The 25867-nt window shown below is 41.1% G+C and overlaps 1 protein-coding gene across 1 annotated transcript in view; it reads left to right on the top strand.

The window, feature by feature from the left end:
- The window catches only part of slc6a9 (solute carrier family 6 member 9), a 61615-nt gene extending 39971 nt beyond the window's left edge, over window positions 1–21644 (top strand). Inside the window, exons 3-14 of the mRNA XM_029524730.1 lie at window positions 8688–8844; window positions 10574–10705; window positions 11601–11877; window positions 13503–13635; window positions 13792–13926; window positions 14022–14125; window positions 16274–16511; window positions 17766–17900; window positions 17991–18090; window positions 18990–19090; window positions 19907–20077; window positions 21125–21644. Coding sequence (XP_029380590.1) covers window positions 8688–8844; window positions 10574–10705; window positions 11601–11877; window positions 13503–13635; window positions 13792–13926; window positions 14022–14125; window positions 16274–16511; window positions 17766–17900; window positions 17991–18090; window positions 18990–19090; window positions 19907–20077; window positions 21125–21373 — 1932 coding nt within the window. The 3' untranslated portion in view covers window positions 21374–21644. The remainder of the gene's footprint in view (window positions 1–8687; window positions 8845–10573; window positions 10706–11600; window positions 11878–13502; window positions 13636–13791; window positions 13927–14021; window positions 14126–16273; window positions 16512–17765; window positions 17901–17990; window positions 18091–18989; window positions 19091–19906; window positions 20078–21124) is intronic.
- The last annotated feature ends 4223 nt before the right edge of the window (window positions 21645–25867 follow it).

Raw genomic sequence — 25867 nt, forward strand, 5'->3', positions numbered from 1 at the left:
CGAGGGAGATTACGTGTGCCACTTTGAATAACAGTCCTGGTTCCTGGCTGCTGACCATCTGCAAAATTACTTTTTTAATTTTTTTTCCTTGCTTGTCCCGCTGGGAAGTTGAATAACACGAGTCCACCCCAGCGTGAACTCTTGGATAAAGTTGTTTTTCATATCTGGTGTAATCAGGTGCATTATGTGGTCCATTATGTTCAAGACAGTACTTCCTCTGCTCTTTGCGTTTTGCTGTCAAAAGGGTCTCCTGACTTTATCTTATTCAATAGAAGTATCACACATCAAATAAACTGTTTCTGCTCACTTTTGACAGAGCTTCACATACCCCCTAAAATAAAATAGAGGTGAACTGAAAATTGACCACTGATGCTGCAATATAAAGATATCAAGACCAGAGTCATTATAAAAGAGCCCTTAACTAAATTAAAGGTCAACTTTGTAGTGTGCCAATAGTATAACAAACACAGTTGGATGCAATTGATTTGAAAGACATTCCAGACTTGGCCTCACCTGGTCTTAAAATGTGTCTCAGGTGACCTGTTCACCAATGGACCAATCCACACCTGATTTGAAATGTATTGAAATGTGTCTGGAGTGACCACTTGTGACCGGCTCTCCCCCCCACCCCTTATATGCAATGAATCATGCTTGTGTTGTCGTTTACAAGCAGTCCAAAGGGTGGTTCTGTGGTGTCCGAGTGAGAGGGGCAGAAAACTCTTTTCAGTTTGTTAGAGAACTGTGTTCGGACTAATCAGACCATGTCGGAGGATGTTTATAGTCTTTCATTGTGGTCCAGGGCACATTGTGTGTGTAGAAACTGTGGCCACATGTGGCTCAGACCACCTCTGAATGCGGTCTTGAGTGATTGGATCTTAAAAGTGTCACTGCATCTTGGGTGAGATCACATGCTGTCCACCTCTGACTGGATCAGCAGGGATGAATGCTACTACCTGTTTTGGACATCCAGTGGCATTTGTCTTTAAGGGTAAGGTACAACATACTGTAACATCATTTATCTCCATTTTCTTCTCTTTAGCAGAATTTTATTTAAAAAAAAATGTATTAATGCCAGCTGTGAACTGCAGCTGGATCCAGGTTCTTTATACACCATTAGAGAAAGGCCATAGACCTGTAAACCCTGACTTGACTGATACCCCTGTGAGTGTTTGGACAGATGTTTCCAGTCTGCCCTGATGAGACATTTCCTGCTTTCACTTTCACCTTTTTTCCCACTTCACCGTTGCATACCACTTGCCATAGCAGGGAATTTGTCAAATTTTTCACCCATGCTTGGTAAGTCATTTTCATTTCTGTTCACATCTGTGACCACGGCTCATTAAGACCTGTTTAGTCTACAATAAATGTCTGTCACGGGGTAGCACATTACCTAACAGTTTTGTTGGAGGATACACATGCCTGTTTAAAAAATGCCCATGTTTTGGATCAGGTGTGAGCCCTCGCTCATCATCTCTTTCATCCCAGCTTCCTTGTGCTCAGTTGTTAAAATCTGAATAAAAGTAGACTTCGGTTTAAGTTGTCATCATTTTGTGAATCAGATGAACCACAACATTTTTGGTTATTTTTCTCCAACTGCTCTGCTCAGTGGCCTTCATGTGTGTGCAGAATGTATAGGTGTACGTTTAGTGAGCTTTTCTCTTGTATTGACACTTTTCTTTTTTCTTTTTTTCTTTTTTTTTTTGCCAGGAACAGCAATTCTAACTGCCTTTTGGTTTGACATGCGCATTGGTAGGCTGCAGAGAAGACCTATTAAAATGTGTGAGAGATGGAAATTAAATAGAATTATATGTCCAAACTTAAGCTAAGTTCAAAGATCATCTTCAAAGGAATGAGAAGGAAGGTGGAGTAACACAAAATATATGTGTGTGTGTGTGAGTGCTGCTGCCATCACATGAACGTAAGTGAGTAATTCATGCTACTCTCCAGTGGGCAGTATCTCTTTCAGACATGGCTGCAGCTGTCAGGAGGTTTGCACTGCTGTCTGTCAAAATAGATCTATGTGTGTATGGAGATGTGTTTGTGAAATTGTGCACATACTCGACACTAGTGTGTGTGGGTTTGTGTTTGTCCACAAAGCTGGAGTGCTTTCTTTGGACTTTGAGGGCAGTGAGGATGAGCGGGAGTGGTGTCAAGAGTAAAAGTGGGTAAAAGTGCATCAGGGATGAAAGTGACGTGCTCTTGCTGCAAAAGCAAAACTGACAACGAAGAGTCAATTTTCTGTAATATCACATTTATTTTTATTTTCGAAGTTTATCCAAAATATTGTTGGAATGATTGACAGCAGTTTAAATCTTTTAACAGTGTTTAATGTAGACTAGTGGTTCTCAAATGGGGTTAAATGTACCCCTGGGGGTACATGAGGGCACTCCAGGGGGTGCGTGAGATTTAAAAAAAAATATATGTTAAAAATAGCAATCAATTCAAAAGCCCTAAAAAATGGTTTAGGGTTTTTTTAGCTGAGAGGGGCCCTCAGCTGAAAAAGTGAATTACAGGGGGCACTTCACTGAAAAAAGGCTGATAACCACTGATGTGTGGTTGTGTGTCAATGTTAATCTTTTCAGGAACAAAAGACACTGTCTTCCCTTCAGGAGTGTCCTGAGTCACTGCCACACCTTTTCTCTTTAATGACAGGGGGTAACAGCGGCCTTGTGCTTGTTGTCAGTGAGTGTTCTCCAGCTCAAGGGAACTCAGCTGCTGTCTTTGAAGGGCTGCACATTCATCCTCCACACCTACAAACGCAGTAGAACATTTATTCCCATCACATTATGCCTGCCGGCCTTTGTAGTGCGACACATTTTTGGGGGTAAATCTCACTGATCCCGCCTATGTGAGGCGTTCATTCTGAGCCTGCCCAATTCGGCTCAGCTCTCCTCTTTGCATTCACATCCCAGGAACTGAGCTGGCAGTCTCTTCAGGATGAGCTTAGCTTAGTGACTGTGTTGTGTTGACAGCTGTTTGACAGACTGTTGGACTCAAACCTGTGAGATTTATGATGCCAGATTTGTAAATCGCTCTTTGACACCTGCTACTGCCAACAAGAATATCAAATAGTGTTTGCTTGGTGACGTTACTTTATTTGTCCACATAGGCAGATTAGGTTTGTACTGATAGGAGCCATCCATGTGCACAAGGAGATTAAAGATAAATATATGACCTAGTTAGAGAATTGCCACTTGGAAACCGATCTGATTTGTTCAAAACAACATAATATTTGTTCGCATACAAGAAAGGGAAGTGAGATCCAATCAGAAGCGATCATCACTCCAGGTACATGTTACGCATACCTTAAAATCAGGTTTGAACAGATATGCTAGAGCCAATCACTGTCATGCCTGGTCCCATTATCCTTTAAAGGACAGATAAAAGTGGTGAAAACCCACATCTTTGCAGGAAACCAGATGACAAGCAGGTTTTTTTGTCTGACAGAACTCCATTTACTTTTAACTGGGACCCGGATGACTGAAAACCTACAGAAAACTGCCCAGATTTAGCGAGTTAAATTAATTAGTTGTGGTGACTTGGATGGCCGAAGGATAACAATGACACCCCTGCTACTGAAGAACGAGTTTGGGGACTAATTATTTCACTAAGCAAAACAGACATGGACGCACAGATTTCTTTTGATGCACATGATGATCTCATTACTTCGCCCTTCATTTGCCTCTTTTTATCACTGGAAACATTTGGACCTCTAAATTTTAAAACCTGGTGCTTTACTTTCTGAAGCAACTGTGACTGAGCCATTTAGTTATCTGCTAATTATATCAAATCCAGCTGCGGACATGGACACAGTGGCAGCAGTGAAGAGCAGTTAACGTATCGGCTCATGGTCTGTGCTTTTTTTTGTGTTAGTATTTTTCAGACTAATCTTTGTGCTGGTTCAACTGATGATCGCCACACCAGGCCTCTTGAAAATCACTTTAAATCAGGCATTCGTGCAGCAATTTGTAACTGTACATAATTTGCTCTCAGCTATTTTGATGCTGAGTGCGTAAAAAGAGTGGTGATACTTAAGAACCACGATGCGACATGATTTAAGAGCTCCATGCAGGCAGTACTTGAAAAGACATGTATCATCTTTACTCACAGATCTGTTGTCCAGATCAATGTGTCCTGCTCTAACAGCCTGCTTCCTGTATTTCTGTTATTACAGCCCTGAAGCAGCAGAGTCAGAGAAATACTTGGGGTGGGGGGGGGGGGGGGGTGGTCTTATATAAAGCCCAGATGGTCTCAGAGAAGCATGTGATGCAGAAATGGAGGGATATGGATAGAGGAGTGTCTGTCTGTCTGATTCACTGGCCACGGGGCTCCTGGGAGTCAACACCACAGGCTACAGCACCTGGGCAGTGAGAGGCAGACATCAGGGTCAGTGAAGGGAGAGAGGGATGTCATGAGGAACACAAAGTTCAGCTTTTAGCCACAGGGTTCAGCCAGTATATGGTGCTGATTAGGCTGATATCGCTCCGACTCCACGTATGTTTTGTTGATGTTCAGCGGATTCAGCGCCGACCCCCAGCTATATCGTTTCCTGTGATCTGTGATTCTGCTGGAGTTTCGTTACATACCATGAATGTTTAGAAGAAAAAAGTGTCAATGTCCAAAACTCCTAACACTGAGAAGGCTACTGTTTAGGGTACGCAGTGCTCACACTTGAGGAGTCTTCACCTTGTTGCCATTTCCCCTCAAATCTCTTCAGACTCTTCCTGTAGCCAGACAGCTCATCCGTAAGAGACGTGACGTGTGACAGCTGCTCTGCCAGTCAGCTCTGCTGAGGCTGTTTTTGGTAGAGATCCAGTTTTTTGCATTTCTTTGCTGGACAGATGTTTGGCCAGTTTAGAATGATACACTCATCCTATAAAACTTTTTTTTTTTTGTTTTTTTGTTGCCAAATACACCTCCAAATTCATCATGCAATTGTTTTATGGTGATGTTTCGCTTTTTCTGGTAGATTTTTATCAGAGCAATATATTTTAAAATGTAATTCTGGAGAAAGTTATTAGCCATATTTATGGTGGGAAACAACAACTTGTCTCCCAACATTGATTTGTGCACAGCTTGTAGTGATAAATAATGCAACAAATGTAACAGGAATTTCTGTGCTAACAAAAAAAAATGACTCAGCTGCTCACAAATGAAATTAGGCCTTCAAAATTTATTTTACGCTCAATATTGTTCCTACAAAAAATTAGTCGGTTAATCATTTAGTCAATAAAGTGTCATAAAAAATCGAAATAAAATACTTTATAGAGCAATTTTCATACAATTGATGTAATTCAATGTGTTTTAGAATAATAAACAAAGTATTGCCATAAAATAAGAGTGGATAGAAAGAAAATGAAATTCAAAAAACAAATACTATAAAAGGCCAAGCTAAATAAATGGTAACACCAATGGCATAAAAATGTAAAATAGTGATTTTTGTAATTTCCCAAAGGTCAAGGTGATGTACTCACATGGCTGCTTTTAAAGACATTTTCAAACTTTAAAGACACACTGAAAACTTAGAAATGTTTAAAAAGCTGGAAATAAATGTTTTTTGTTTTTTGTTTGTTTCCTGTCAGCTCTATGCTAACGAAAGCTTGAAACTAAAAAGAAAATACAAATGAAATGATCAGTTCATCTTCAAGGTATTTGCTCATTAATGTGTGATAAATTAACTGTTAAACTGCTGCAGCTCTGGTCACATCTGATTCCGTTAACAAGTTAAGTGTTTGATCTACCAGATACTTTTTGTTCATGTTCTGTAACAACATGTGAAAACCGTGAAAATGATATTACCGTTATTTTAACAATACCCTTTATAATGATATTTGACTTTTAGTTTAGGTGCAGCATCCACCTACAGTTTTAACATGTGAACATTTTAGCATCACTTCCCTCAAGTGCGCCGGCACAGGCACCCTTTAATTAAAACATCAGAGCACGTGAAGTAACAATGAAAGAAAAAAAGAGAGTTGGGGTCAACTTTGTCCACTCAAACTGACAGAAACAAGATAATTACTTCTGATTATCATCAGGCTGAATACAGCTTAATTTAGTACAGGCCGCCTACACACTGGCTGAAAGCTCTGCTCAGTTTGAATTGAAACTCCTTACAGTTGGCTTTGAGGCTGTCATGAATACATCAGGCTGAGTTTAAGCGGGAGGACACTGAAGATTCAGCAGCCAGTGTAATGCTCAGTTACTCTCTCCCGCTCTGTTTGTCAGGCTGCAGACCTGAGCAAATCTTTCAGCCTGTGTGTTTATTTTAAAGTCCTACACCTGGTTGCTGATAGGGAAGTCAGACGTACAAGATGTACAGCCATGCACTGGGTGCGGTAAGAACACACACAGCTGTACAGTGTTTCTGAAGCTAATCTGTCCTTCCAAAGTCAACTGCAGACCGAGACGCTGTAATGTGTCATCCCGCTGTGATGGCGTGCTCACCGCTGGGGTTTCCTCCTCACACACTGCGTGGACACTGTGGGTGCCCTCTGAATATCTCCTCACAGACAACATTTGTGTTTGCTGATCTTCCTGTCTGTCCCACCTGCAGCCCCCTCTCCCAATTGTGCAAACTATTAAAAGGTCAAGGATGCTGGAGAGATGCTTTTTGTTTTGCCCTCCTAACATGCGAGCACAGCCAGACTCAAAGATAAACGCTGGCACATTAAGGGGAAATATGTTTGTTTTATGGAGTTGTTGCTGTTTTGCTGTCCAATTTTTCTCCATTGTTAGTCATGCTTTAGTGCCTCAGGGCTGCACTGTGGCACCATGGGGGCAAAATCAGGATGTTGTTTTTCAGTTGTTGTGGTTTGGCGCTGATGAAAACGTTTGCCCTGATGAGCAAGTTGCCTCACTCCCTGTCAGAAATGGTGTTCGTCTATGAGAAGCAGTGCTTTGTGTCTATGTGGTTTTTTTGGGTTTTTTTTTTTTTTTAACCACATCTGAGGGCCTTGTGTTGTTCATGGACACCATAATACTGGACTTTGCACTTTCAAAGGGCTGTTTGAGGATTAGGTTTAGGGTAACGGCTGAAGTTAGGCGCTTATTGTGATGGTTAAGGAACAACAGGCATTACATCAATGATGCAACCCCACAAAGATAGCTATACAAACCAGCTTGTCTGTGTGTGTGCTCACCATGATGTCCCCAGGACATAGTTTCATATAATTAAGAAACAAATGTGACTCTACTGCCAATTTATAAACCTTATTGCAATAGCTCATTAAAATGCACCGCTGTTTCAATATTTGAACTTTAAGACACATATACTGCTATAGGCAGAAAGCTGTTTTTGCAGTTGTCAAGATTTTTTTGTCATGCCAAAAAAGATGGCATTTATGAGCATTATTCACATTTTTCTGTCACATTCAAAGCTTTTCTCACTGAATCTACAAAGCTGTTCATTAAACGCGAACCCTCAGTCGCAGACTCTGCTATGCACAGATAACATAGGCAGGGTGAATCAATAAATGAACGAAAGTTCTTTTTATTATTATTGCGTCATACATACAGTTACGCTCAGCCCGCAGTGGAGAGTTTAATCGCATCATACATGCATTTAGACAAGATAGAGTGCTGTATCAAATAAAATTTCAGAACAACATTATAACTGCCCTGATGCAACAACCCTTTGGATTATCTGTGTATCTGAATATTTCCGGCATTTGTCAAGTCATTTCACATTTCATGAACTCTCCTAATATATCCTGCTGCATTCTGCATAAAAAGAATGTTTCCACTTCCTCCAAATCGCATGCTTAGCACTATTTGTTTTCTCTCAGGATATTTTATTATATGTCAAACTCAGTGGTCAAATGAAGCATACACTTCTTCTCTTAAGTTAACATTGCAACAGAAATAATTGCTAGAGATAAAGTACATATCCAACAGCATAAACATTCGGTTCACATTTCAGTTGCACTGTTCATGGCATTCTGTCATGGAGGTAACCATATGCAAAGCAGTCACGCTGTCTATCTTCAATCTGCTCTACAAGTACCTGTGTTCACATTTTACTAAAGGAGTGGACACATGCGCTTAACTAGCAGTAGTCGTTTTTCTGCAGGTACGTGAGAATGTTCATGTGCTCCCACAAACACAGAGAGACAGACAGACGCAGCTGAGGTTGGGGAGGAGGTCAGGAGAGGGACCATCTGATGCCAGCAGATGGAGTGATTGAGGGAGGGAGGGAGGTAGGAGAGGAGAGGCTGGAAATCAGGACGACAAGACCAAATGCTTATGGGCTGTTTAAGGCGCCGTTTTCACTTTACATCCTGTCTGCTCCAGTGGCCCACCTTATGCCAGGCTTCAGGGCAGAGGAGATAGTATTTTACAGAGAATATTTAATAACTGTGAGTGTGAGCATGCCATATGAATAATTCAACTCCACATGCGCCTCAAAGATGTTTATTGTTCACCACCATTTCATAATACTAATGAAATTACTATCAGGACCGAGACATAGATCTGATCACCAAGAACAAATAACCCTAACCCTGAAGAAGCTCTTCTCTGTGCATGAATCAGACAGCACCTGTCTGATTCATGCAGCTAGGCGAGGTGTGTCTTCACCTGCTTAGCTGCAGTTATTGGAGCCACTGCAGCAGCACTATCTCAGAAATGCACTCATTTTCTCGCCACCTGAAGTCACCTCTGCCTCTGTCACTGTGTTTTTATTGCAGAACGGAGCGGTTCCAGGCGAGCCAGTGAAGAAGGATGAAAACTCCCGGAGAGGGAACTGGGGCAACCAGATAGAGTTTGTTCTCACCAGTGTGGGCTATGCTGTGGGCCTGGGCAATGTCTGGAGGTTCCCCTACCTGTGCTACAGAAATGGAGGAGGTATGCATTTGTAAATAGTGCTTACTTCTGATTGGCTTTATTGTTGCTGTTTAGAGTCTAGTGTATTCATAAAATGAATACAAAATAGTTTGAGTCCTAAAACAACTTACAGTACTTAAAGCAAGCATGAATGTCTGTGTAGATTAATTTAAAAACTCTATAGAGCGGATGCAGGTAAAAGATTTAGGAGTTGTGATTTTTTTTTTTTTTTTTTTTTTTGCTGATTTAAGTAACATATTTTTTTATGCACCCTTGTATTGAGCAAGAAGTTGTCAGAGTAGATTATTCAGTGAAATACTGAAAGGCCTACATGCCATGTCTACTCAGTTTGCATAGTGAAAACATATTAACACAATTCCTGTACAAAAACCTGCTCAGTGTATGCAAGTGATCAAGTGAATTTATTGTACTGTTAACACTGTTACACAATATTTCTGGTTTTGGTACACTGTTCCCGCTGAATTTCTGTGAGTCACTATGTAAAAAGGAATCCACTGAATGTAAAACTAGAAAAATGTACCCCAGCTAATGGCACACACTGTGTCGCTCCTGTTTCATGACTGCCACTTGTGAGTCCTTAATAAAAGTGTGAAGCCCTACAGTGACCCGCTAAAAAGGTTTTCTCCATTAAAAACTTAGGGAACGGCTCAGCTTTTCAAAGATAAAGGATTTGTGAAATGGTTGCTAGGAAACATCTGTAGCACTGTCAAAGGCAATCAAGTGCTTTGTAAAGGGGGACTTGCTGTGGCATCAGCAGCTGTAACTCTTTAACAGCCTCTTTGTAGATGTGCTTTCATCTATTAATACATTTATACAATAGAAATATGTGTTGCAGACTCATCTCACACAATTTACAATAAGGAGAATCTCCTTATTCACTCTATACATTGTTTAACATTCTAATATGATATTCCATATGTATGAGCGTACTAAACCCAGCTATCTACAGCAGTCGCATAACAGGTGGCTTCAATCCAAAGCGTCTTCTTAGGCATCAACTTTTGTGTAATGACATTATTGTTTAGTGGGCTGTGAATGCTTTCAAATGTGTGTGAGTGCGTAGAACCAGGATCCAGCTGCTGTTGTGCTTCTGACGTGCTGCCCTCGCTCTGTAGATATTCAAGACAAGAACTCAATGAGAAGAAACTGTGGCCATGCTCTGTCGCTGTCACACCTGCAATCCCTTACAAGGACACAAGTATTTTGTAGACCATGCATTAGCGCTTTGCAGCTGTAGATATGATAAGGTTTCAGTACTACACAGGGTCACAAAATTCATTTATATTTACATTTAGTTGCTTAATACACTTTATCACTATATCGACATGTTTTCATCAGTGTTTTACTGATAAAGGTATCATGTGTCGCCTTGCTTGCAAACGAGTTTTCTTCTGCATCCTGTAGTTAGAGTTCATACCTCTACAGAGCACATCATCACTACCAGCTTGTTAAATCTGTCAATTTAAATAATATGTCTGATTATCTTTGTGCGCTCGTGCTTATGGGCCATACGCCTCCACATTCTTCATCTAGCTGTACAGTACTTATTATCTTTGGCAGACAATGGCATAAGAGTGAAAGTGGTATTGTATCTTTCTGCTGGACTGACATCTTTTGTGTGGACTGTCAATAACAGTGTTCTCAAATCGGCAGCAAAAAGCACTAAAGTTATGCAAATCAGGCAACTTGCAGCAATTGTGTTTGTGTCACATTGTTTTCTGCTCTCCAGGTGCCTTCATGCTGCCGTACTTCATCATGTTGGTGTTCTGTGGCATTCCCCTCTTCTTCCTCGAGCTGTCCTTTGGCCAGTTTGCCAGCCTCGGGTGTCTGGGAGTCTGGAAGATCAGTCCTATGTTTAAAGGTTAGTGGTTTCATTGTGTTATGACATGGACAGCTTGCCACAAAGATAGCGTTTCTGTAAAAATGTGCACATTATATCTAAACAATCTAATTATGGTTGTTTACACCCCAGTTTTGGACAAAACCCCATTCCCCACAAAAGTGACAGTACCGTTTTGGGTTAAAAGGCATTTCACCCAATGAATGAGAATAATAACGATAAAATAAAGAAATGTGTCATTTTGAAAGTCAAATGGATTGTAGAGTTGACATCACAGCTGTAATGACAATGACAGTGGGGGATAATCAGGCTGGGTTCACTTTCAGAGCAATTTGATATACAACAGAGAACTGACCCGTTTATCCAAAATATTAAAGATTGTACAAATCTAATTGTATTTGTTTCACACACAGCAATAAATTATTACAACAATACAGTCAAGTTTACTTCTCGGAATAATCTGAACTGCTCTCCTTTCTACTTTCCCCTTTGATGTTCATCAACACTGACACTTTGTCAAAGTTATTTATGTATTTACTTTTGGACAACCCTCTAGATTTTCTAGAGTTGTGGCTTGTTACGGCAGGTGAGCTCCTGGTTCATGCATGTGCATGTATACAAATAGCGCCTGACACTGAACTTCAACTCTTGGAAATAAAGTCCAGCACAGAAAAATCTCCAAGGTTACTCATGTGTCCACTGTAATAAAGTTGTGTGTGTGTGTGTGTGTGTGTGCAAAAATTCAGCATATAGTTAAGATGTTGAGGTTGGAGTTTTGCTCATTATCTGTATTCAGCAGCTTGTCTTGTCAGATCACTTGATGTGGATGATAAATACAGAGTAGAAATGAACAGGCATCACTTCCTACCTTAACAATTGACCATTTTTCCTCCATCCTGTCTTCATCTCCCTCCAGGTGTCGGATATGGCATGATGGTGGTGTCCACCTACATTGGGATCTACTACAATGTGGTCATTTGCATTGCCTTTTACTACTTCTTCATGTCCATGACAAACCTGCTGCCGTGGACTTACTGCAATAATCCCTGGAACACACCAGACTGCAGCGGCGTGGTGAGCACGAGCAACCAGCTCAACGCCAGCCTGGCTAACGCTACCACCACCCTGGTGGCTGGAGTGTCCGAGCTAGTCAACCGCACCAAGAGGACCAGCCCAAGTGAGGAGTACTGGAAGTAAGTGCTGGAAGTGCAGCAAGGAGCTGTGGTCAAGTTCAACTTCTGAACTACAAGCAAGGCTGTTTACATTCAATGGTATTCATCCCTTATTCAGAAAAACGATGAAGCACACGAACAAATGGAGGCCCAGCTTGTAGAAAAAGTGAATACATTTAAATTATGAGATGCAGACAGTATTGGTTTGACTCTTTATTAAACAGTCTAATAAACTCTATTCTAATTTATTCTACCCAAACGTCAACCTGTGGAGCAGAAAGCTGAGTCCAACATTAAACCAGCAGTTCTTCTCACCCCATCCTGACTCAATAAGTGGCACAGCTCCCATAGACCTCCATGTTAAAATGAATGAAAATTTTCACAGCCTGGTCTATAGTTTTCCTCCTTCATGTTGGCTGTATGGTGGTGAATTTATACATTTCATCAAGGCTCTTCATAACGGAGGGTGTGCGGCTTTGAATGACAGGCATGGGGACCTATGGACAGACTGGCGTGTACTGAACTCATAGACAAAAATTAAAAGAGCCACTTTTCAGTTCGCAGAGTCCTGCCAAGATAGTGGCAGCATAGCAGCCCACTCTCCAGCAGCCTATGGGTTGGAGTCATGAAAGCTATGCCCACGTGCGGTTCCGCTGAAGTGTTCAGTGGATAACCATTGTGTGGTATTGTTCAGTACGACGTTTACCTATGTTTAGGATTCATAAAGCTATACTTTATATAGTTAAACGGTCTGCTTAGTGTTGCTCACCAAACCTAAGATACAGGTTAAAGTTTAACAGAAAGTTTTGTCTGTCATAATTTTGGACAGGGGCGGATCTGTTTGAGAGAACATTTTGACTAATAGGTCTAGTAGGTTTTGCCCAGTAAAGAGGCCTCTTTGGTTTTTTGGGTCATTTGTGTTTGACACAGAGGTCAAAATTGACTTACACCTGTTAGATAAGCCCACCTCAAACATTGATCTTGTTTTGCGGAAAGCATTCAAATATTTGAACTAGATTTGACTGGCAGTGTAGCAGCTTTTGAATGGGCCACAGTGACAAGCAGAATGTTTCCCATATTATGTGTCAGTTTTTGAGGATGGACTTCTATCTAAGGCCTGTAGAGATGCATCTGTGCTACATACAGTAGGACTTCTGGTGATATGGATCATAAATCAGAGGGGTGTGGTGAACAATTATTCTTCGAGTCACACTCCATGTGACTGATCATTTGGATGAGGGGCGAAAGAGGGAGGGACGGAGGGAGGATGAAAACAAGACAGCTGTAATTGTCTGAAAATGCTTTGTGAGTCGGCTCAGGTAGTCAAGTGTTAGCCCAGGACCAATTCAATTTGACAGCAGCAGCAGCACAGGGATTTCTGTGGTCACTTCATAGCAGCCTGGTGTCACACGCATGACTTAATGACGACGGATTATCATGTGTAATTATTCTGTAGTCCAGCTCCTCTTGCCTTCAGCTGCCTGCAGTTTAAGGTTCTCTCACTGTGTAGCAGCAGTAGCTGTTGTTGAGAGTGCAGCTCTGCACAAACTTCTTCCAGCCACAAGGTTCATATTCAATTTATGTTTGTAAGTAAATGTGCCTACTAGCAGGAAAGTAGTGAATTGAAAGTTATTTCCGTCTCTCAGACACTATGTATTGAACATCTCTGATGACATTGGGAACTTTGGAGAAGTCCGTCTCCCAATCCTGGGCTGCTTGGCTGTGTCCTGGGTTGTCGTATTTCTCTGTCTCATCAGGGGTGTTAAATCCTCTGGAAAGGTAAGTGCACACACACACCCACACACACACACACACACACACACACAATATACACTTATCACTCTGGTTCAATTTTGCTGCAAAATGCTACAATTTCCTGTGGACTTAGCTTCTCTGATTATGTGTGTGTGTGTGTGTGTGTGTCTGTGTGTCCAGGTGGTGTACTTCACAGCCACATTTCCCTATGTGGTTCTGACCATCCTGTTCATACGCGGCATCACTCTGGATGGTGCCATCAACGGTATCAAGTACTACCTGACTCCACAGTGGCAGAAGGTTCTTGATGCAAAGGTATCTCCTTAGACACACAGGCAGATGAACAGACAAATCAGTCAGAAATAGAGGGGGATTTATTTGCTCTACTCTGATTTATTTACTTTTTTTAGGTGTGGGGAGATGCTGCCTCGCAGATTTTCTACTCTCTGGGCTGTGCCTGGGGTGGACTCATTACCATGGCCTCCTACAACAAGTTCCACAACAACTGTTTCAGGTTAGTGCCCCAGGCTCTATGCTCGTAGAGCGTCACTGACCACACAGCACTTTTACACGACGAGCCGCATGGTCCCATTCCTACAGCACTTCCGCTCTTCACATCAAGTACTTCTAGCAGACACACACACGCACCTAAACACTGATGACAGAGCCATCAGTGGCAATGTGCATTTCAATATCTTTCCCATAAACATCTGAAACATCTTTCACACAAAAACTGTAGGGGTAAGGGGTTGAATTACCGGCCCTCCAATTCCTCACAGATGAGAATGTGGATTCACCAAGTATGTCGCTTGAGACATAAGCAAACAGTGGAAACACTGACATTGTCTATTTAAAGGTAAATAAATCCATTTATCGGCACCTAAATGAAAGGAAGAGTGATATATTGAGCTCTAGAGGGCGTAAAATTTAGATTTTTGCCTTTGCCTAGATCTCTTGTTTCTATTTTTGTGCTAAGCTAAGCTAATCGTCTAGCTCTTGGTTAGAAAGTGCATAGACATTCTTTATTGAAACTGTCATCTGCTCAGCAGAAACGTTTGGGAAAAGGGAAAATGTAAACAATTCTGTATGCTTTTTGGGGTGCTTATCCTAAAACTACTGTCAGAGAAAAGAAATCTTGAACACATTTCCCTTCCCAGAAACAAAAAGAGTTTGGTTGACTGTATTCAAAAACAGATTTTGAAAAGCTCGGATATGAGGTTTCTGCAGTGTGACTGTAATACCCCGACATTAAGATTTCCAAATCAAATGATTTGCGTAAAAGCACTGCTGTGCGACATCAACTCAACTACTGTGAGAGGTTTCTGGCTGCCGCTGACTGTGTGAATATGCCCACTAATTTGTACTGAACTATATTGCAGCAGTGTCTAATCAACAGACCAGCATGTTTGTATTTCGACTAGTGAGAAGAACTAGATGGGGTGTGAGACGGTGAAGAGGGGAGATACAGCGAGAGCATGAAAAGGGGAGTTGGATATACAGAGAATAGACAGAGAAAGGGAGAGGAAAGGACGAGTTGTCTTTACTTTCTGTATGGCATCCTCCCAAAGAGTCAGGGCCAAAGAGTGTTAAGAGTGAGAGGAGAAGGCTAAAATAGTCAGGAGCGAACTTCAAGGCCATGGGTCCAAACAGAAAAGGAAGAGAAGGTGAGATAAGGTGAGACAGGAGGAGGGGCAGAGATAATACTTTTTTGGACTCTCATTAAGAGACTGGTCGCACTCAGCCTGGACACCAAGGAGACGAGCGAGAAGCCAAGGAGAATGTTAAGATATGCAGTAAAGGAGACAGAGGAGGAGATAAGGAGAGGAAAAGATGTCATTTGTTCTCTTGAGCTGGTCTACACATACTGACAGTGGGGGCGTCGGGGGTGAGGAGGAAGGATGGAGATATAATTTGTGCCTCTGCCAGGAGCTTGAGGTTTTGCTATCAGCGCACACAGCTGCGCGGCGGCCTAATCAGCTTGTGTTTTCCAGCTCCGTCCCCACAGAACCGCTCTCTACACTCCTGTAACAGCAGTGCCTGGTGCAAAGTCCTACACACAGTGTGGGTAGTAAAAAGGAACTGACCTTAAAGACATCAAACACATTCTGTGTGATGACTCTAACGGGAAATACGAGGAAACAAAACACTTTCTGACCACAGGAGTCTCTTGCTCAATATAACAAAGCCAGCGTCAGAGAGAGAGTGAAGAAGAAAAGGTGCTCTCCTGACACCTGTTTCCCAGAGACAAGGGCAAGCCTGCACCACAAAAAGTGTTTCTATATTATTAAAAAATTCTGCATTGTGGCTGAAGTTGACTTTAATTCCATGATTCCTGCCTTTGAGAGTGAGATCACAGTAGTTCTTACGCATTTCATCCGCCTTGGGTGGCATTCTGTATCAATATTTAAAGCAATATTTAAAATTTGCAAATTGCTGGTTGATTTTTTTTGTTTTTATTTACATTTACCCCTACAGATTTACAATATTTATATATTGGAAATTTCAAACTGTCATGCTTTTTAAATACCTTGAAAAAGCAATTAACTACGAATAATCTGTGCATCTGTGCTCAGGGCCTGTATGAGTGACAACAATGCAGGATTCAGTGTTTTCCAGCGGTTTGATGAATGTTCTGCATGTTGTTTTTGCCTGCTGCACACAGAGACAGCATCATCATCAGCATAACCAACTGTGCGACCAGTGTGTATGCCGGTTTTGTCATCTTCTCCATCCTGGGCTTCATGGCACACCACCTGAACGTCCCTGTGTCTGAGGTGGCTGACCACGGCCCGGGTCTGGCCTTTGTGGCCTACCCAGAAGCCCTCACTCTGCTTCCCATCTCACCGCTGTGGTCGCTGCTCTTCTTTTTCATGCTCATCCTCCTAGGACTGGGGACACAGGTGAGGCTGGAAAATTGTACAGCACTTGTGGGTTTATATTTACATCACAACCACATCAATAGCCAAAAATCAAATCACGTTTTTGATAAATTAGTTGTGCAGTGCAATGTTATTTTTCTGCTCATGTGGGTCTTGGAGCAGTTTGACCTCCCAGTTAAGGGCATGTTTAATGCTAGGATCATTTAAATTAAACTAAAACAGACTAATGTGACCTCAGTTGTACATGAATCTATACATAGTGTACATTCAGTACATGCTTAACACCACAAATCCAGTTATGTCTGACCGTCTGTCTATAGACTGTAAACAGAGTGCAAAGAGTGTGTGTTTTTTCGGCTTTGTAGCTGGAACTTTCACGTGAGTTGTAGTTTGCAGCTATACGTTATTACAGGCAAATCTTATAGTCTCCAGCCTTACCCTGTGTTTGTGTTGTCCAGAGCGCCTTGCTGATGCTGTAAATGGGCCTTTTGAGAAATTAGTGCTTCAGGAACTGAGGATTTGTTTTTTACTGGATCTGTACAGTAGATGTGTTCATAATTTGAAAAAGCTTAAACTTTAAAATGTAACTTTTGCTCATGCATAGAAAACATTAGCTTTAAAAGGTGTTAGGTACAAGTCCAGGAGAAACATTGTGAGTTCAACATCAAACTTCATTAGTGTACTCACTGGGTACTGTTTCCTGAGGTGGAAAGCAATGTCAGCATCTTTTGTTCTAGCGAAGTTATCGTGCAAACCGGTTGGCCCAGCCCATCTCATCACACTCCGACAGCCTCTGACTGCAGCCTCCAATCTGCCCTGAGGACAAAGTGCTGCTCAGGGGGCATATTTTTACCTATTGTCACGCAGTGACGGCTGAAGCTCTTGTTTAGTGCCAATTACAACTCCCGACCTCCACTGAGAAACCACAGCAGTAAAAAAAAAATCATCGGCCCTTTAAAATATATTTTATTTCTTGACAAGTTAATTGCATGGAATTGTAACTTTTTTTGCATAATGTCGTACAAGTAGGTTCATATTAACATTTTCAACAGTGTACTATGATGTGGTTAAATATTTAGCTGTCCCCAGGAAACAGTTGCATCAAAGCATTGCATTTAATTTATGAAGAAAAATCCAGCTTACCAATAGATCAAATACAATGAATCAGTTTAAAATTTACAGCCTCTCTGCTTTGAATGATGGCGTTATGCTCAGTTACTGATGAATAAGTAAAAATTGATAAGATGAAAAATGGTCTGTCTCTGGTTCTTTTAGTTCTGTCTGCTGGAGACCCTAGTGACTGCCATCGTGGACGAGATCGGTACAGACTGGATCATCAGAAACAAAACTGTGGTCACGCTGTCCATTGCCGTAGTTGGATTCCTACTGGGAGTGCCACTAACAACACAGGTAAGGCCTCAAAAACACACAGAGAACTCTGCACGCAGCCTGTTTTCTCTGGTGGAGACTCACTTTGCTCTCTCTGTCTTCTGTGTGCAGGCAGGGATCTATTGGCTGTTACTGATGGACAACTATGCTGCTAGTTTCTCTCTGGTCATCATCTCCTGCATCATGTGTATCTGCATCATGTATATTTATGGTAAGAGGCTGGAAAGGCATCATTAGTTTGGTAAATATAGACCGATTTTTCTCATGGTGTTTCGGACAAGATGTTCATTAATAAAAGATTATGAATTGAATTATTAGCACTCTAAAAACATATGCAACTCAGTGGTTTACTAATTGGCCATAGATAAGAAAAATGGCTCCACAGAGACTGTTTCAGCAGAGCAATAATGGAGTCTGAAATGCACTCTGTCACCTGAACATCAGTAGTAATTCTCAGCCTGTCTGATGACAACAATGAATCAAATTTCTTAGGCATCATATCCGCACATGAATTTTTCCTTTTACAATTATTCATTGAAGAGCCCTTCAAAACTCACTATTAAGTATGCACATAAAACAATCATCAGGCTAGTTTGACAGAGACACGGCAATTTTTTTAGTTTGTGCGGCACAAAAATAAAACGATATTTTCCCTCTCTAATGTCCTAGATATTACCTTGGAAAAAAACACTTGCTATTTGTGGTTTGATCATATATTAGAAAAAGTAGCTATTTGACGTTAATTGGTTGCAACATGAATGGAAGGAATGTGTGTAGAGCTAAAAGGAGTGTGTTAAATCATCCAGCTGGCTCTGCGCGAAGGCAGCTGTTCACTGTGAGAATGGCTGATGGAATCAGATGCATATTTCCTTGACTTCATAGGTTTCTTGACAAACCAATTTTGCAAATCAGAAATGAGTTTGACCCATAACACCATTGAGCATTCAGTGCTTCGTTATGCACAAATCCATCCATCAATCCATCGATTTTTTTTTTTTTTTTTTTAATGGAACCATTTCTGGGGCCTCCTGCATGTGGGGGCTCTCAGCTGCAGTCAAAATCACCAGCCCAGGTGCACCTTGCCTGATGATGCGTTTGTTTTCGTTGCAGGTCATAGGAACTACTTTAAAGATGTGGAGATGATGCTGGGATTCCCTCCTCCTCTCTTCTTCAAAGTCTGCTGGCGATTCATCTCCCCTGTCATTATCTCTGTAAGTCAACATGCACACACACACACATGCTAAACACCTTAGCTCAAACTGTAATGTTCCTCGTTGAAAAAAGATTGGATGACTCTGACAGGATGGACACCACACACACTGGTTCAGCCATTTAAATGTGAGTTTCTCAATTTTCCTGAGTTGCTGACACGTTTATTGAGACCTGACCTATATTTCCACGGCAATCGACACTAAGCTGTTTGGCTGCCGTTGGCCGAACAAAATCTTTTTGACTGGAAAATGGACACATGCAGTTGCTATCAATAGTATTTCCCAAGCGGGCGCATTAGTCCACTAAGCTTCTGGGCCAACCAAGAAATGCATTGTTGTGGATTAGTGGTCAGATATCAGGAACTTTTGTTCTCTCTTGCATTTCATTACCGAGTTTAATGCCCTGCTTCCGAGGGCCTCAGCTAGAACTGTAACCAAACTCACTGCTGCAGGGAGCAGTCAGTATTTACAGTCATAATTATCTACAAATTTAAAAAAAAAATCATGTGTTGCGTGAGCTGCTGACAGCAGATATTTCACCTGCACATTGTGTAGCTCTGCAGGAAAAGAAATATCAATTTTTTTATTCCGACGTTAGTAATAACATCTATTTGTTTGCGCAAACTGTAGCTGCTATCCTCCTTTTACTGTTACCATTTATAGCCTTCCAAATTTTTTGCACACAATCACATTACATATGTATTTTGTTATTATCTGAAACTGTTGCTTCGTCCTCACCACTTCACCACTATGAAGTAAACAAAGAACAAATATTTTAGCATCTGTTGGCCTGAAGCACTCTTTCTATCTGTGTAGTTCATCCTGATCTTCACAGTGATTCAGTACAAGCCCATCACCTACAATGACTACGTGTATCCCGGCTGGTCTCTGGCTATCGGCTTCGCCATGGCGCTGTCCTCGGTGGTCTGCATACCCATCTATGCCCTCTACAAGATCTCAAGGTCCCCCGGAGCCACATTCAGAGAGGTACAGCACCTGTCCCAGCTCATTCTCTGTTATAGCAGCAGAATATATGTAAAGGAAATGGAAATATCAGTCTACCCTAAAATACAATACTATCGTTCATCTATATAAATAGAAAGAAAGAAAATAGAAATAGAAGGTGTATGATATGCATGACAAATGGTAAAAGCTGCTCACATCACTGTGCAACAAAATCATCATGATATAATCATTGTTTCATAGCATATGAAAAATTACCCCAATTATTTCATCTCACCTTCATCCTGAAGGTGCATCACCCGAGTGCGTCATTAATATAACAGTATTATTACATAGAAAAATCTAAGATTTCTTAAGAAAACTTAAATTGGACACGTAATTCCAACCTAAAGCCTACAAGCTAGAATTGTCTGGATATGTAAAAGCCAAAAGTTGCTGAAAGCATTTGAAAAATGTCTTTGGTGTTGACAGGAGATTTAGTTTATTACAAAAATGTTGTATTAAGCTTTTGCTAATGTCATTGTGCCATTAAGGTAACCACTTATGATCATTGTTTGTGGTAGCAAGTTAATGACATTCCATTGTCTCAGTGAAGTTTAAGGTATATAACTTTATATGGTATCACCAATGTTTCACACACACCGTGTGCTGTGTGTAGGTCCTGCACTGCAGTTGAACAGAGTGGATGCATAGAACATGTCACTCAGTTCAGTTTCTCAGCTGCTGTTTCTCATTATTGGAAATATAGGTTTAGGACAGAGTGAGAGAGAGAGAGAAGGAGAGTCCTTCCCCTCAGGGTATTACTGAAAGAGCAAAAGAGAATTGTGTTGCTCAAAACAGGTCAGTCTAAATGTGATCCAGAATTGCTTTCACGAATCACATGGTCAGGGTGTAGCTGATGGAAGGCTGAAAGCAGCACCTTGGAGGAGTGGAGTCAACTTGTCTTTGTCAAAGTAGTAAACGGATATGTGAAATGTCAGTTAGTAAAAGCAGTTGAAACTGTTCACAGCTTTAACATAGTCTGATGACTCTCTCCTCGTAAAACCTCTCCATCTGTGTCCGCCCTCTCAGCGGTTGAAGAACGCATGCCGACCACATCCCAAGTGGGGCCCCGCCCTTCAGGAACACCGGACAGGCCGCTACGCCGCCATGGCCTCCGAAGACACTGTGGAGGCTCGACCCCTCAAAGAGAAGGAAGAGCTGAGGGAAGAGCTAAAGGAGGAAGAGAAAGAGAAGGAGAGGAAAGATGAGATCAGCCTCACTATCCAGGGGAGCAACGGCTCCACCAACACACACAACAACCCCAACCCCAGCGCATAGACAGCACCCGGCTCTGTCAGCGCTCCTGGGCATGGCCCCCTTGCCCAACCTCCCCAACATCTCCTCCTTCTCTCCCTCCCTTCTCCTCCTCTTCTCCATCCTCACCCCACTTTCCCACAGCCGTCTGTGGGGGAGATCCCATTCGCAGGAGACCCTTACATATTGTAAGGGCTTATTATATCTATCCTAACCTCTTCTATCTGTCTGTGTGTTCTCTCTAGATAAATGAGAAAAAAAACAAACAAACAAACATACAAAAAAAAAAAAAAAACGAAAGGAAGAAAAAATTGGGTCATCATCCAAAAGATTTGCGTGTATGTTTGTGTGTGTGTGTGTGTGTGTGTGTGCGTGCGTGTGCACAAGAGAATGAGAGCGGATGTCAATTTGTTCAACATAATTTAATAATGCCGTTCGTTTTTTCCTTTCATTTTTTGTAAGACTTGTGTATGTCATCATCATATGCAGTTAGAGGTACAGTAGATTGTGACGCTGCATGCATTTGTTTTGTGCACGCAGCAACATAGAGACAAACACTGTTCTCCTTTATTCTGTTAGTCGGGTCTGTTTGGGATTGGTGATTTTCCAGCGGCAGTGATTTGTCAGCTAGAGACTCGTTGTGGTGCTGTGACATAGAGGAGGAGGGCGAACTGTGCCTGTACTGGCCATCAGCAGTTTGGTGATGCTGAAAGAGGGAAAATAGTTGCAGAAAAAGAGGCAGATACATTCATTCACACTCAAACTCTCACATTTTACAGCACACAGTGACCTCAACCATAGTTGATCTCAGCTTAAGACTAAGCCTGTTGTTTTTTATGCTGCTGCTTCTTTAAAATGAGTAAGTTCTCCGGAGCACAAATATTTAACACCTGAGAAGGCGACTGACACTTAGGGCTGATTTTCTGTGGAAATTTCCTCCATTTGTAAGTTTTTTTTTTTTTTTTTTTTTTTTTTCACTAAAGCTGCTTAAACTTTGAAAACTCAGCAGAGAAACATCAGTGAACTTTAACTGTACTGCAACTCTCTGCCTCCGCATTCACATGCGCCTACACAGACCCACACACACACACACACACACACATAAACAAACATATTTTCTCACAGTTTTTTGAGAGAAGAGATCCCATGGCCAATTCTCAGGGTCCAAGCAAAGCTAAACGTTGTGGTTTTGTTGTAGTTTCTCTCCTGTGGAAACCTTGTCTCGACTAAGGTGGCCTGTCAACACCTTAGGGACTTTATCCTCGCTGTTGAAAAACACACAAACACGCACACACATACACAAAACAGGCAGATCCAACTCTAAATATAGAAGTGCCATCTCTTCTTAAGTCTTCCAGGCATTCTTTTCGGGTGAAATGAATCTTGGTACAGTATGTGGTCTGTGACAGTGGATCTGGGCTCCAGAGAGTAAGCCAGTGATGGCTTTTTGGAGTGTATGTCTCCCTGTTGGTCGTAGCAATCTGCCCTGTTAAGGCATGTTACCAAAAACATTACCTGAGTTACCAGAGTCCTGCACATATTTTTGGTAACATACACACACACATATATATATATGTATATATATACATATATATACATATATATATATACATATACATATACGTCAAAGAGACTGATCTGGTGTCAGTCTCTCACAGTCAGTGGAACCTTTAATGTATTTACAGACACTTGTTTTAAAGCTCTGAGCGGAGCTGTGCTGGGGCTGAGTTAGAGACAGAAAGCAAACAGAACGCAGCTTGTTTTCAGAAGGAATTTAGAATAAAGAACTTAAATTAATTATGTAGTTGTAAATGTAGCTGTATAGTATCGTTCTCTCAGTAGGATTCTCCTTTTTACCTCTACCAGTATTGTAAAGTCACTTAGTAAATAATTATAAAGACAGCATATGTTTATTTTGTACAAAAATAAAATAAAATAAAAACTCCAGAATCCACCAATTAACCATGTTTACCATTCCTCATCTGTAAGTTGTTTTGTTGGTGGGGGGTAGGACAGAGAGGGGGTGTCTTTAGTATGCAGAGCGTCTGACTAAAAAGCATCCAGGACTGTATTGTCGTAGTGTGACAGGAGATGTTTGTGGTGGTATAAAGGCAGATTAAACAGCTATCGGAGGATTTGATCTGGGCCACATGTTCCTTCTTATTATCATCCTAAAACGTTTTGTTGGACACCAGTTCAGGTGGTTGTGAGATGTGTTTAGCTTCACAAGCAGTTGGAAGATTTTTTGACTATTGACTAGTGTGCTGTAATCAGCGAGGAACGCACATTAATATACATTAACCTCATATTAGACACAGCATATTTATATGTAGCGAGACATAAAGGAATAGTTTAACGTTTTGGGAGCTATGGTTACTCGCATTCTTCCTGAGGGTAAGATGAGAGGATTGATACCTCTCATGCCGGCAGCCAGGTAGCTTAGTTTAACTTAGCTTACCATAAAGACTGGAAACAGGTAGCCTTGCTCTGTCCAAAGGTAACAAAATCCACCTCTAAAGCTCAGTTTTATATCTTTTGTTTAGGATGCACAAAAACTAATAAAATAATAATAATAATAATAATAAAAAAAAAACTGCTGGTTGCCAGGCAACTGGTCCCAGGCAAGGGATAGTCCATCACACAATGTCCTTAAATCAGAAAATTGTCACCCTGACAATTGGCGCTGAGAAAAGCCTACAAACACGTTGATCTTAAGCACAGAACCACAAGCAGTGGGGTTGATAATGATAAGCACAGAAAGCATTTCTGAAACAAGCACACACCCCAACAAGGTGTTTATCAGGCTTTTGCACAGGACGGTTCTCCGAATGCAGAAACACGCAGTGGCTATTCCTATAAATGGAGAACTGTTGCGAGTCATCTCTTTATTCACATGACGTATTTTGTAGTAGGTGTTTTTTTTTTGTTTTTTTTTTTTATGAAACCAGGTGCTCTATGACACGATACATCACCGCCATTCGCTGACATAAAATATATTATTGTTTTGCCGCTTCAGAAAAAAAGGACGTTAGAAATTCCAAGTCACACTCTAGCAATGAGGTTTTATTTGCTGAAAAGAAAAATAATAATGAGGCGAAAATGAAGTTGTTGTACTTGGTGTGTAGTTCAGACCGTTTCCTGTTTGTGATTGCCTGTCTCGTGTGGTCATGCTGTAGTAACTGAAGCTTAGCCGCCATGTTACCATGCTATCGCTCTATATATCCCAACGCTCTCCATCTCAGCTGGCCCTCTGGCAACTCTTTCTCCCTTTGTACAGTAATGTAAAAAAAAAAATGTATGTATGTGTGTGTTTATCTTTGCTTTTATTTTTGAGGATAGGTGTGCGTGTTTTTTGCAGGCGCGCAGGGGGGGGGGGTGGGGGGCTCATTTTGTTTTCCGATTTGTCATTTTTCTTGTAGTGTAATGTAGACAATGTCGTGTATTGTCTGTGTGTAGTGGATTAGCTCTTACGGCTGAGCCTGCGCGTAGAGCTGGTGTAGTGTCATTTTTGGTGTCAATGTACTTTTAATCTATCAGAACTACCACGTCCTACTCTGCTAATAATCTAATCTATCTTTTAAGAAAAAAAAACAAAAAAAAAAAACAAACAAAAAAAAAAACATTTTGTACTAAAATAAGAGAAAGAAAACTACAAATTTTATCTTTGGATTTTAATCGTTGTTTATCCATGCTCATTGACTACTTTCTTTTTTTTCTGATTGTTGGTTTTTGATCTTTTATTCATAGGAACATTCAGATAAAGCCAGCAGATATTAAAAGCATTGCCAAACAAAAAGCTTTGGATCGAAACTTGAACTACAAAAGAATGGTTATATTTTACTGCAACCTCTGGTGTAGATGGCGGCTGCAGCAAATCATTGTTGTTCTTTGGTAAACGGTAACAACATGTACTTTAAAAGTATTTTACACAGTGCAGTGCCAACAACCTGTGGCCCTTAAAACTGAACAGTTTCGCATTTTCTGTTTAGTTGTTAGAAAAGGTTAGAAAACGTAAAAAAATCAAAACACCAAAATTACTCAGCAACCATGACTGAAACAACTTCAGGACCCGCTAAGTTACGATTTCATTCTTGTGCAGCTCTGATGCATAATAACAGCACATAACATTGTTTTATATTGACATTTTAGACTATTATATGACATACGATGTATCAGACAAGGGTGTTGTTACTATTTTAAATGGATTAACTGCTAAAACAGACCTCTACTGCTTAAGAAGAAGAAAAAAATTAGACCTGATCCATTCGGCCCTCCAGAAAAGCTAAAGAAAGCACATATGGGAATTGATCCGTGCACAGACGTGGCTGCACAGAAAGCCACCGATGCTAAAGAACCATGAGCCAGTTCATGGTTTGGACCATTTTTTGCACAGAAATTTACAGCACAACTGCTCCACTGTACTAAAAATAACAATAAACTGTGATTTTACCTTGTTTCTGTGATTCTCTGTAAATGGCAGAAAATTACCTCTTGAATCTCTTACTACTGCTCACATAA

This window comes from Echeneis naucrates, chromosome 17 (assembly GCF_900963305.1).
Source record: "Echeneis naucrates chromosome 17, fEcheNa1.1, whole genome shotgun sequence".
Taxonomy (NCBI): domain Eukaryota; kingdom Metazoa; phylum Chordata; class Actinopteri; order Carangiformes; family Echeneidae; genus Echeneis; species Echeneis naucrates.